General features: G+C 29.1%; 3 protein-coding genes across 3 annotated transcripts; 1 reads left to right on the forward strand and 2 right to left on the reverse strand.

Annotated features, from left to right (window-relative positions):
• Nucleotides 1-19: 19 nt before the first annotated feature.
• On the reverse strand, nucleotides 20-3,932 carry Tom70 (translocase of outer membrane 70). The gene is made up of 8 exons (XM_070300478.1): nucleotides 3,361-3,932; nucleotides 2,585-2,758; nucleotides 2,252-2,459; nucleotides 2,004-2,139; nucleotides 1,562-1,916; nucleotides 1,249-1,473; nucleotides 879-1,099; nucleotides 20-783 (listed from the first exon to the last, which is right to left on the reverse strand). Exons 1-8 carry the CDS (start codon nucleotides 3,634-3,636, stop codon nucleotides 600-602), a joined length of 1,779 nt encoding a protein of 592 aa, XP_070156579.1. The 5' UTR covers nucleotides 3,637-3,932; the 3' UTR covers nucleotides 20-599.
• Nucleotides 3,933-4,298: 366 nt separating this feature from the next.
• On the forward strand, nucleotides 4,299-7,865 carry Tbc1d23 (TBC1 domain family member 23). Its single transcript, XM_070300024.1, has 9 exons — nucleotides 4,299-4,573; nucleotides 5,020-5,240; nucleotides 5,348-5,552; nucleotides 5,709-5,945; nucleotides 6,026-6,398; nucleotides 6,547-6,760; nucleotides 6,845-7,180; nucleotides 7,279-7,411; nucleotides 7,490-7,865. Exons 1-9 carry the CDS (start codon nucleotides 4,545-4,547, stop codon nucleotides 7,761-7,763), a joined length of 2,022 nt encoding a protein of 673 aa, XP_070156125.1. The 5' UTR covers nucleotides 4,299-4,544; the 3' UTR covers nucleotides 7,764-7,865.
• Nucleotides 7,866-9,495: 1,630 nt separating this feature from the next.
• Nucleotides 9,496-12,577, reverse strand: Senju (UDP-galactose transporter senju). Its single transcript, XM_070300732.1, has 6 exons — nucleotides 11,687-12,577; nucleotides 11,405-11,519; nucleotides 11,272-11,318; nucleotides 11,026-11,165; nucleotides 10,793-10,936; nucleotides 9,496-10,718 (listed from the first exon to the last, which is right to left on the reverse strand). Exons 1-6 carry the CDS (start codon nucleotides 11,772-11,774, stop codon nucleotides 10,242-10,244), a joined length of 1,011 nt encoding a protein of 336 aa, XP_070156833.1. The 5' UTR covers nucleotides 11,775-12,577; the 3' UTR covers nucleotides 9,496-10,241.
• Nucleotides 12,578-12,737: the final 160 nt, after the last annotated feature.

The raw sequence follows: 12,737 nt of genomic DNA on the forward strand, positions 1-12,737 counted from the left end.
TATAAATTCCTTATTATATGAACAATTATATACATAATTCGGTTAAAAACATTATTACCTGATGTACATAATAATACAAAAAATTGCTTTTAATAATAGGCTACTGTCTTCCTTTTTTTTTTAATGTATTATATTTTGAGCAAATAGCATTAATAAGTATGATTTATGCTCTCGAAATTTGAGAATTACAATTATAAAGTAATTCACAAATACATATCAAATTTTAATATTTGCATATATTAACACAACATAGATAAACATAAAATGTACAAATAAAACTTGCACTTCTAAAAAAATTTCCTATAAATATCACTTTATAATAAATATTTTAAAGCTTTGATGATCTGTGCAAACGCATTTTTTATATCACTAACCTTTTTTATGCAAATCAGAAATTAAATGCAATTAAAAATAAAGTACCATTATATATATAAGCTTCACACAGTTTTTTGATATAAAATAATATGGAATAAACTGCTTGTATATTCCTAATTAATTTTTCTGATCTCATGTGATGAAGATGGATACACGTTAATACAAAATTTGATCCTTTAGATTTGATAACAGTGCATATTTTATTATTTTAATTTTTCGATAATTTAAGACATAGGATTCGGGATGAATCGGGAAGGCGTCCGAATGATGTCCATACCCAATCTATTCTGTAAATTAAGTTGCGTTTTTGCAGCATCTCTCAGACTGTATATGTGTGTGAGTTCCATGGATGTACGACACAACTCCAAAGCTTTATCAAATAATCTTATTGCTTCCTCTATGTTCCCTCTGTAAAAAAAATATATATAGTTGGTAATATGAAAATATATTTACGTAAGATACAAGTTTTAATTATAGAGGAAGAATGCCTTTAAAAAACATACCTTTGCACTTCGATACTTCCTAAGGATTCATATGCATGCTCACATTTCTCATCCGTCTCTAATGCTTTGTGAAAATATTCCACAGCTTTATCAATATTACCATTCCATTGTAATTGTAACAAGCCTCTATGCACATAGATAGTTGCATTCTTTGGATCTATTTCTATAGCTTTAGCAAAATACATATCCGCTTTATTATATTGTTGAGTTTCAGCCATCATCTATAATAATCATTGAAAATTTCATCAATGCAATCAGAATATATACAGTAATAATAATTTATTATAGACTTATTTATTATTTACTCTTTTTTTAATTTGCGACTTTATTACTTCTTTCAATATTAAGAAATTATAGAGTACCTACATACCTGAGCATACAACATGTAACATTCAGAACGATCTGGGAATTTTATGATAGTTTTTTCGAAATCTTTCATTGCCTCTTCGGCTAGCGTCACATCTCTGTTGAATATTGCGAAACGATAATCTGTGTAACATTTTTGTACATATGCAACACCAAAGTCTGGGTTATAATGAATTGCCTTTTCATAATCGCTTTTAGCTTCATCTATTCTATTCATGAGTAAATTCACCTGAATTGAAAAAAAATTGTTATTAAATTATTTTATAATATATAATCTTATTCTTATAAAAACATACAATAGAAAAAATATGCGATACCTGTCCTCTATGATGATAAATATCACCATAATTTGGATTCATACTAATAGCTAGTTCAAAGTCATTGAAAGTCATGAATGGATTGTCAAGTTGCATATGTAAAGTCGCCCTCTTTATTAAGGCGTTTACTTTCACATCTTTAGATGTTTCTTCACTATTTAATATATTCTCGAAATCTTGAATCGCAGCATCATGCTCGCCCAAGAGAAGATGAAATGTAGCTCGTAAAAGTAATACTTCCATTTTAGATGAAGGTAACTCGTTAAATTCGAAACTCTTAATAATTTTTGTGCACAATGGTATTATATCGTCATACTCTTCGTCTTTTAATGCTTGTAATGGTTTTTTGAAAAATCTGTGATAATTGAATAATGATAAACATTACAATTAAATTAAAAGAAAAAAACATAATTATTATAGAAGCTCTTATACTAATACTTACTTTGGGATATCTTCTAGATGTTGAAGTCTAGTAAATACTGGATCATTAGGAAAAGATATAATATAAGTTTTGATGAAATGTTTGCTTGGCATTATGAATTTTTTTTTTGCTAAATTTTCTTGAGCATGTTGCTTTCCTGAAAATAATTTTTACTTTATTATTAATTTTTTTTACTCAGAGTTCTTTGTCTTGTAAAAAATAGCATTTTATTTAACGCACCAAAATGTTTTTACATATACATAACTCACCAAGCTTTCCCAAGACTTTATCTGCGATTGAAAGGGAAGTCTGATTAGAAAAGCCTTCATGAATACATGCAGCAGTGACATCCTCCAAGGCAGCTTCCAAATCTCCTATCTGTTCCAAAGCACGTGCTCGGCGTAACAAAGCTTTTGCATATTTTGGATTTAATTCCAATGCTTTTGTACAATCTTTTTTTACAGCAATATAATTTTTCTGCAAATTTATTATTATAATGCATAAGAACTAATAATTATAATACATATAATTATTAATTCAGACAATCAACAAGTATTACACTTGTATACTATATCCACTATTATTATAACTAATTATATTACCAATTGTTCATATGCAGCTGCCCTATTTTGATAAAAAGTTGCAATATCCTCCTTATTCTCGTCTGGACAAATATCAATGGCTTCATTATATCGTGATATGGCTTCATCATATTTTCCCATTTTGAATTGTACATTCCCTTCATTCTTGTATCTTTGCGCCTTTTGTAAAGGAGTCTAGAATGAAAGTTTGCACGAGTTAGTCATATTTTGTGTATTAATCTAACTCCGTTATTCTATCTTCTGTAACTTATAGTAATCTAAAGATAGATATGGAATATATAGTACCAATTGTGGAGGCTATTATGGTTACATAGACAATTATTTTATTGACAAATTCAATATTTCTTTTAAAAAATGAACAAATATATAACAAAAATTCATTATCAGAAATTGATATCAGTCTTGTCAAAATTCTTATTTGAATATAAAATCGATATTTATTACTAAATTATATCATTTATTATATATTTATTATATATTTGCAGCTACTTTTATTTATTGAAAATTATCATTTTTGATAACAGCAATACTTCAAATTATCATTTGTAATAACAGTAATGGAATTCTAATTATGACTCATCAGCTAAAAATAATACTTTAATACATATATTAAATTTATTGTGTGTTATTGCTAATGACGTTTTCCAAAAATTAAAAAGTACTGACAAATACAATGTAGAAGATATTTTCTCTTTTTTTCTTAATTAATTAATTAATTATTCTCGTCAGTTAAATAAATTTTCGTGATAGTGATTCATAATCCACGATCTCTTAACCTCCGACTCAGCTACGGGGAAAGACAATTTTAATGAACAGTCGTCGTCGATGGAGATCTGCTCGTCGGCAGGCGCCCCGTTCTCCTTGGACGACGTCGCACCGCTCCTGAACTTATCACGTTCCGATTTGGTGATCCTATCGCTGCTGCCGCTGCTATTATTCTTGTTCTTGTAATACATATAGCCGAGACCGAGTGCGACCGGCGCCCCGACTACCAGGGCGAGTTGCCATTTTGGCAGCGGACTGCTGCCAGCCACGCCACTCGTGGCGGTCATAATTCCTTCGACCGGGAATTATTATTCGCGCGTGGACACGGACACGATGCGACACCGGTACCACGATGCAGACGACCGCGAATCTCTCACCGATGTAATTGGCGAGTTTGCGACCAAGTCCAAGCGACGATCATGCGGATGCACGCTCGCGCGCTTATTCGAGACCTGGTGCCGTTGCTGCTTCGCGTTGCACACGATCCTCTCGATCGCCCTCGACAAAGACCACCGACGAAGACGAGCTGATATCTGATATCTGATGCTATTTCATGACGGCTCACGAGAGTTCGTAAGAAGCTTCGTCGCGCCCTCTCGACAAATATTACAGAAAAAACACCCGGAGTCCTTGTGAAAAATATGTGAAGCCATTGTTTTTTGTAATATATAATTAAGAAAAAATTTTAATAAGAAAAAATTTCAAATAGAAAATTTTTGAAAAATTTGTTCTTTATAGTTACACATTCCGGTACTCTTTACAGCTATAAAAAACAGACCTGTCATTTTTTTAACAATTTAAAATATTCATCAAAAAATATATTAAATATGATATATTAAAGCATATATTAAGGAGGATATATTAAACATATTATTTTAAAAATCTAGTCAATATTTTATTCATAATTTTTTAAATATCGAATATATTCGATAATATCGACTAACGGTAAGGTAACGATAAACATGTCTAGCCGAAAAAATGGCGACGATCTGTCAACAGCAGATACGTTTTATCAAATACTATGCCACTGCTAACCCATCGCAATTGAGAAAACTCGCAAAATATGGAAGCTTTCGCCTCAAAGCATGCTAAACGACCGAAAGTGTTCTTTTCGTCGTAGACAATTTTAACGGACATCGAATTTTACGTATTTTCGTACAAAACGCGATTCTTCGCTGCGACATTTATTGCTACAATGGCACTACAAGAGGACGAAAACACTTGGTAAAGTGATAAAACAACTTTTTTATCTCATCGAGGAATGTGATATATTTTTGCCGTAAACGCAAACGCTGTTGCATTAATGTACAATGTTACGATTTGCATGCGAATCGACATCTGTTAAATGCTTGTGTTTTGTGATATATATATATGTATATATATCAAATTTATATATAAAAAAAGTTTAAACGTAACATTATCCGTATATTACCTGATATTACGTAATCATTGTTCTATACGATGTGCAATGTAGCGATGACTTACGTGATATAATTTGAAAGTTTGCTAATTAGTATACGCTAATCAATATGTTATGTCCATACAGATCATACATACCTACATATTGCACAATCATTTTATATGCATCTTCATTTTTTTCTGCATAGTTTCTGCAAATAATACATTTTTTTGTTTAGTTTTATCTTTAAGTTAATTCTTTATTATTTCAGGATGTTAGAATTAGAAGCAGCGTTGCTTGATACAGAAGCACCATCTGCATCTGATATATATGCCATTTGTAAAGGCCAACCAATCCCTATAAATTTAAGACCAGATGTTTGGCAGGCTTGCCTCTATGTTACTGATCGACGCGATCAATTGAGCCAATTTAATGAAGTTTATGATTTACCTGAACAAAATATAATTCGTGATGACTGTCAACAATTAGTCGGTAAGTATGTAGAAAGAATATTACATAGGTTTCTTAATCCAGTAGGCTTATTTATATTTATATTAACTAATTATATTAACTAAGATACTTATTTTCAAATATTATAGCAAAACTTGGCAACGACGATGAAGATAAAGTCTCTGTAGTTTCTGACCTTGAATCCATATTAACATTTTATTGTAAAAGTAAATGCAAACAATATGAAAGAGGAAATGGATGGATAGAATTATTGGGTCCTTTAATAGCTTTAAAATTACCACGTGCTGCAACTTATAATCTTTTTGAGGCAATAAGAGATATTTATATCCCAAGGTATATATACGTATCATATATTCATATATAAGTAGATGATTACTAAGTAAAATAAACATCACTTTATTGATAATGCAAGAAATTTTGTTAGCAAGGACTGTGTTAATGTAAAATCAGTTATTTATCATTTTTTCTATAATATATATATTCTTTTAGAGGCGAAACATATAGTTCAGTTTTAAGATTACTGCTGCTCTATCATGAACCAGAATTGTGCTCGTTTTTGGATACAAAAAGGATATCACCCGATCAATATACAAAAGTATGGATGAATACACTATTTGCTGGTGTTTGTTCATTGCCAGCAATCTGTACTATGTGGGATCTGTATTTTATGCAAGCTGATCCATTTTTCATGCTGTTTCTTTCACTTATTATGATTATAAATGCCAGGTAAATGTCAATTAAATTGGTATTTTACTATATTTGCTAGTAACATTATATAATTTTCATCTTGTAATCTTCATCTGTAGAGAACAAATCTTAAGTATGAAAGATGAGGAGAAGCAAAATATAATAGATGCCATAGCAATAATGCCGTGTGCTCTAGAAGCAGAGGATGTAACCGATTTCTGTTCCTTGGCACAGTACTATGCAATGAAAACACCAACATCTTTTAAACAGGATTTGTATCCCATAATGTTCGACGAACATTCTGACGAGAAGTTAATATCTCACGCATTGTGCTTACCAGTATCGGCACAAGAATTAGTAGAAAATGCTATTGAAGCTCCATCCATATCTAATACTGTCGAGGTTGTTAGATTCTTTCTCGTAGATTGTAGACCTGCAGAGCAGTATAATGCAGGCCATTTACCAACAGCATTTCACCTCGATTGTAACTTGGTAAATATTATCGATTATAAGAATATTTCTATCAAGCCATTTTTAAAACTCTTACTAAAATGATATATTTGTATGCTTTAATTTTTTATATATATTTAAGATTCAAAACAATTACAAAAAAAGATTAAATATATTTGTTTGTTTTTAGATGCTTCAAGAACCTGCCGCGTTTGCTACAGCAGTGCAAGGTTTATTGCAAGCTCAACGCCAAGCGCTAGCTGTTGGTTCGCAAGCTGGTGGAGAACATCTTTGTTTTTTGGGAAGTGGTAGACAAGAGGAAGATCGTTATACGCACATGGTAGTAGCATCCTTTTTACAAAAGCATACACAATATGTGAGCATGGTTACTTCCGGATATCAAGGTGAACTATATTTCTATTTATTTTTAAATTTTTAAGTTGATAAATTATTTTTATATTATATAATTTTTTTATTTTGTTTTTCAGCTATTCATGAATATTTCGGTGATGAAGTGGTATCAAGTCTCGTCGATCATAATTCGCAACATTGTCTGGTATGTAATACTAACATGTCAGAAGAAAATTCAAACGAAGCGAGCCCTGTGAAAGTGAAAAATAACAATTCCGATCTTTTGGGGAAAATCGGATTAGCTATGAAATTAAAAAGCCAAGAAGTAAAAGGAAAGTTGTTCGATTATATTGTTAATCCTACAGCGAACGTCAATAGCAATACAGAAAAGAGAGATAGTAAAGATTTAGACTACATAAAACGTCAAAAAAAAACTGCGCCCCTATTTAGCATAGACGATGATCAAGAGATAGGTAAGCATTTTTCGAACTATCTTGAAATGTAGTTTCTATATATAAACTGTTTATAAAAAGAAATTATAAATTAAATTTTACAAATCCGTTTCTCATAGATATGACTATGACTAATAATGAAAGTGAAGAGCCAATTGAAGTAGTATCTATACAGCAATGGATGAAAGATCCTAAGCTATTACATTCCTTTAAATGCCAAGAGGTGAAAGTCAATGGTGATCTCTGTGATAGGTGAATGTATAACAAGAACGAAATTTTCTCTTGTACGTAAAAACGATCGCATTTGCACACACATTTCTTCTGTTTCAGTCAACTACTTGTTACCGATAGTCATCTTATAGTACTACGAGAAATCCCGGAGCGAAAAGGTGCCGCGCATGTAATTGTGAAACGTCCTTTAACGAGTATCGTTAAAATAACGTCGAGAAAGCGACATGCCGATCTAATAACTTTTAAATACGGTACAACACAATATAATGATATGGTTATTTCCGATATGGATAAGTTTCTTATACCCAATGCAAGCGAAGCGACTAAATTGATAACACAACAAATCATGAAACAGTTAAAAACATCTGATTAATATCACAAACACATATTTTATTTAAAAAATTCGAATTACTATACAAAAATCATAAAATCCAATTTTTAATGAGAAATTTTTCTAACAAATTCAGTTTTGACAATATGCAAAAGTATTTAACTTTTTTGTTATATAGTTATTTAGATTTTTATTTGTATATATATATATATATTTTTTTTTCTTTTTCTCTATTATATTAAATATAGTCATTTCTCAAAATTAATATAAAAGTATTGGTATGTACAATAAGTAATTCGAAATTCATGAACTTTTTAATATTATGTAAAAATAATTCTAATTGTTGATATGTCAAAATATATTGATTGCTGATTTTTTTGTATATAAAAATTATGATTTTGTCATGTTATGAACAGATAAATTTAATTCTTATATAACTTCTCATATGTTTCGTTAACACAATGATTTTATGCATGTACATTATTTAGATAGTCACAATTTTTCTCAACATCAAGGTGGATAACTGACCTAAAAACCAATGCGTTCATAACTTTGTAAATCACATTTATATATAATTGTTATATTAACCATACAAGAGAGAATACATTTTAGATTTCTATTAGAAATATCTAAAGGCCTTAAATTTTTTGTTGCATAACAGTTTTCATAAAACTTTCGCGATGCTAATGTTTATTTATTTGATTAGAGACTGAGATTTTGTAGAAAATAATCGAGAAAAATAATAAATTAACAGTTAATATTGTTTTTTAATATACATGTGCCTAACTAATGCACATTGTTAATTATTCTTTGGTTGTGACATATAATATAAATGAATATTAAAACAGAAATAATTTAATTGATAATTTTACTCCTAACACGATTTTAAGACATTTACTATCTACTGTTATATAAAATTTGCATTTTGTAGATTATTGTGTTTTTGTAGGACAAATCTGTTTATATAAATTATGTAAGTGATTATTAAGTGCAATGTTTGCAAGCAAATAGTATCTTTCACACTTGTTTGTTGCTCAAAGAGTAGTTAAAAAGCTACATAAAAAAAGAATACTTTCAAGAAAAGATTATATTTTCCAATTAAATCTTCTTATGTGTGCATATATTTGTGAACATTTGTACTTAACTTTTTTTTTTTAATTACGTTAACTGCAAAAATATGTAAGGTGTCCCTGAAATTTTCAAGTAAACAAAATCTGACAAATTCTGATGACTTATTTCAGGAATACTTTATATAGTTTTGCATTTGTGATGTATTTATGTATAAAATAAGTTATAGTAATTTATAATTACATTACTTCTGATTATAATCTTTGACAATACCAATCGTAATGAGGTAATATTCCTTACACATGTTCTACTAATAAATATAAATAAGTTTCCTCTTGTTACAACTATTTAAATATAATTTGTGCATATAGCTTTTTTTACATTCAATCATAACATTCATAAACTAACTAAAAATTTATTGAAATATAAAAAGCAATTTAAATACCTACAAATTGTAATAAATTTATCAGAAGACTAGAAAATTCATATATATGTTGTTGATAGTTTAAGTATTACCATAAATTTGCTAGTAATAATATTCAACATATACATAATTTTTCAATTAAAGTGTGAGACATATAACGTAATAATTTTTCAACTTTCTTGATATGTACACATCATATGTGTATATGTGATAGAACTTTTTCATGTATGAGCTTCCAAATAGACTATTTGGAAATAAAAGATATAAATAAATTATATGTGAACATTCAAAAATTTACTTTTAAGGAATTGTACGTTCAAAATGTGTATGTTGTGTATAAGGCTTGACAACTACTAGATATCTGTTTATAGATATGTGTATGTGTGTGTGTGTGTGTGTAAATAAAAAAGCCATATGTGTGTAATATAAAAAATAATATATATATAATAAAGATTTTAACAAAATAATCCTTTAATTTACATATTATACTCCTTTATTGAATTAGTATAAATAGTATATAAGATATATTTACACAGATTATGGTATCAAAATTTGATGTCTCAAAATATGTATCATATATAATTCACATATATCTTAAAATTTATTCTACTTTTGAATGTTTAAAAAAATAAAGATGTATCAAAATATAAAGTTATTTGAATTTTATAATTTGACACACACATATATAAAATTTCTTTAATTCTAAAAGTAAAGGGATCAGTATTGCTAATTAATTCTTATAATCTGAATCTGTCTAATTCTCTATTAATTTGCTAATAAAAAATTATAATGTTCTGATTTGTAAACAGTCATTATATTAAAATTAACATATTGAATATATTATATAATATATGACATAATTTTTGAAAACTATATTGTGTAAAGCTTGTATTATCACGAAGAAAAAAATTTATAACAATTTAATATTAATGGTAATACACACTCTATCACTTTGTTTCATAATTTTATTTGTGGCACACACGTTTATTATTTTAAAAATTTAATGTTGATATTGTGTATGTGTGTGTTTATACTAGAAGTTTTCTACTTTCTGTCGTCTCCTTAGATTGAGTGTTTTGTACAGGATTTTTTGAATATAAAATAATGGCTAAACTTACCATAGCTATAGAAATGACAGTATTTGTATTAATAACTATATTAAACAAAATCCAGCATAACACTGCTGTAAAAATCAGTTCCATTGCACTAGCAAAAGTCTTTAATATAGAATTTAAAGTTTTCAAGAAAAAACTTGTTATTATTCCAACAATTGCATTATTTAACATAATTAATATTATTTTCGGTTGCAAAGATGAACTGATTTCAACATTATTAAATGTATCGCTAACACTGTTCTTGAATGTTGTCAATAGAACAATTGCTACAATATTGCAGAAAATACTGTCAATATACATAAATACATTTTGTACAAAAATGTCAATGTCTGCACCTTGATGCTTGAGCAAGTACTCATTATAAACACCAGCTAAACAAGAACATGTTGTCTGAAAATAGAAAATTTTTCAGAAAATGATCATGTCTCCAGTCATACAAATATTAACAATAAAATTTAATATACCTGTATAAGAATTAAAAATAGAGAAATATCTACATGGAATTCTGTGTCAAAGACATGGACATCAAAATGTTTTATCATACAACCAACTGTCAAGATTACTAGTGAAAACCACTGTATCATAGACAATTTTTTGCGAAAAATAACCTAGAAAGGATCAAAATTCTTGTATACAAAGCTCATTCAACATTTATTATCCTTCTGTTATCATGCTAAAAAATATATCACCAATATACTTGAAATATGATTCCCGTAAGCACAACTCGAAATTGCAGCAAAACATAGTATGTCGTAGGATCAAATCTAGCCAAATTGACAAATGCTAGATTGTTGTAGAGACAGTATAAAAATGCAGGTATCATATACAGTAGAAGCACTAAAAATAGACAGAAATTTTCTTTAGTCCTTTGTGAATCTCAATGACACCAGATATTTATAGCACAAATTTCTAGAATTCTTTATCTGTTATTTATTAGTCTCACCCTTTTTATTCTTCTTTGTCTCCTGAATCAGAGTTAAAATACTATTGCTGTAAATTAAAATAAGTTAATTAAAATTAGGATGACCCTTCCCTCCAGAGTTGTACAAATTAAATTTCCAAATTATTTTACTTACTCCTTACAATAGAGTGCTGCAGATATAACTAATTTTAAAACTTCTGTCATCAATACAACTGCTACGGTATTATACTCATAACGACCACTTCTTTGAGACCATGTCACAAGAATACCTGTATAACAGATTAGTGTCATAAATTCTGACATTGTTCTTTCATGACAAAACCAACATATAATTAATATTTTAGTTAAATATATAAAAATTTATTCTTTTACTAATTTATTATTTATATTGACAAAAATAAAAACTGTACAATACATGGCCATGTCATCAACATACCTTGATTTATAAAAAGAGCTATATAGGAAATAAATATAACAGAGCTCCATCTTCCCGGAAATAACTCGCTCCAACTTATTCCTCCCATTTTCCTATTTTTTTTTTTTTTTTTTAAATTATATCAATGTATACTATTTTAGCAAAACATTGTGACAGCGGTTCCTTTATCGTACTTCATGCGCACCGCCAAATCATCGCGCGAATTAATCAATTAGCGAAGGCCGGATATTAATTCTGATATCACTTGGATACGAAAGATATATCTACTGTATGTAACCACATTTGTTCAACACTTCAAAAATTTGTCAAATTTAATATACACACACACACACATATATATAGATATATATATAAACTAACAAATTCGAGATGTTTTCAACATTTTTTACTTATTTTATTTTTTAAATATATCACAGAATATAAATTTTTTATATATGCATTTTAATATTGTTATAAAATATTCTTCAATTTTTGTGTGATTTTTATGGATGTGTGTGTGTGTGTGTGTGTGACAATAGATCTTCTAATCTTGGTTTTTTTGAACTATGCAGGAGCGCCCGCACGATTTAACCACGTTGCGATTTACCATAGCCATTTACAGTGGCTGCTATTTGGGAATTTTCCACTGGACCAACCAATCAGAAAGTCTTGTGTTGAATTAGCTACATGGCAAGCTGGGCAATCGGATACCATTCGCCTTCTTCTGGTGCGGGCAACACGACGCTACAAATGCTTCAAAGCGTTTTGTTTGACAGTCGATACAAAAAGTTTTCGGGACTTGAAGAATTCTCTATTTGATAACCAATTGCATGACACAAATCTACTTGTAAATATGTGTTCATTCATGGGTCATCTCACGATTTATCTGACATTTGCGACTTCGAATTAGCAATTACTATATTAAGCAATTACTACACGTGATCTCGCCGCCGGTTCTCTTCTTATCTTTACCTACACGTATATGTTGCTCTCTGTCTTTTTTTTCTAAATGCATTCCATTTATCGCTTTATCTTCTTCACATTTTTGCGAATCGAGCAGTAAAATCGGAGG

Source organism: Polyergus mexicanus, unplaced genomic scaffold (assembly GCF_030449975.1).
Source record: "Polyergus mexicanus isolate NDT 795.1 unplaced genomic scaffold, iyPolMexi1.0 SCAF_8, whole genome shotgun sequence".
Lineage (NCBI taxonomy): Eukaryota > Metazoa > Arthropoda > Insecta > Hymenoptera > Formicidae > Polyergus > Polyergus mexicanus.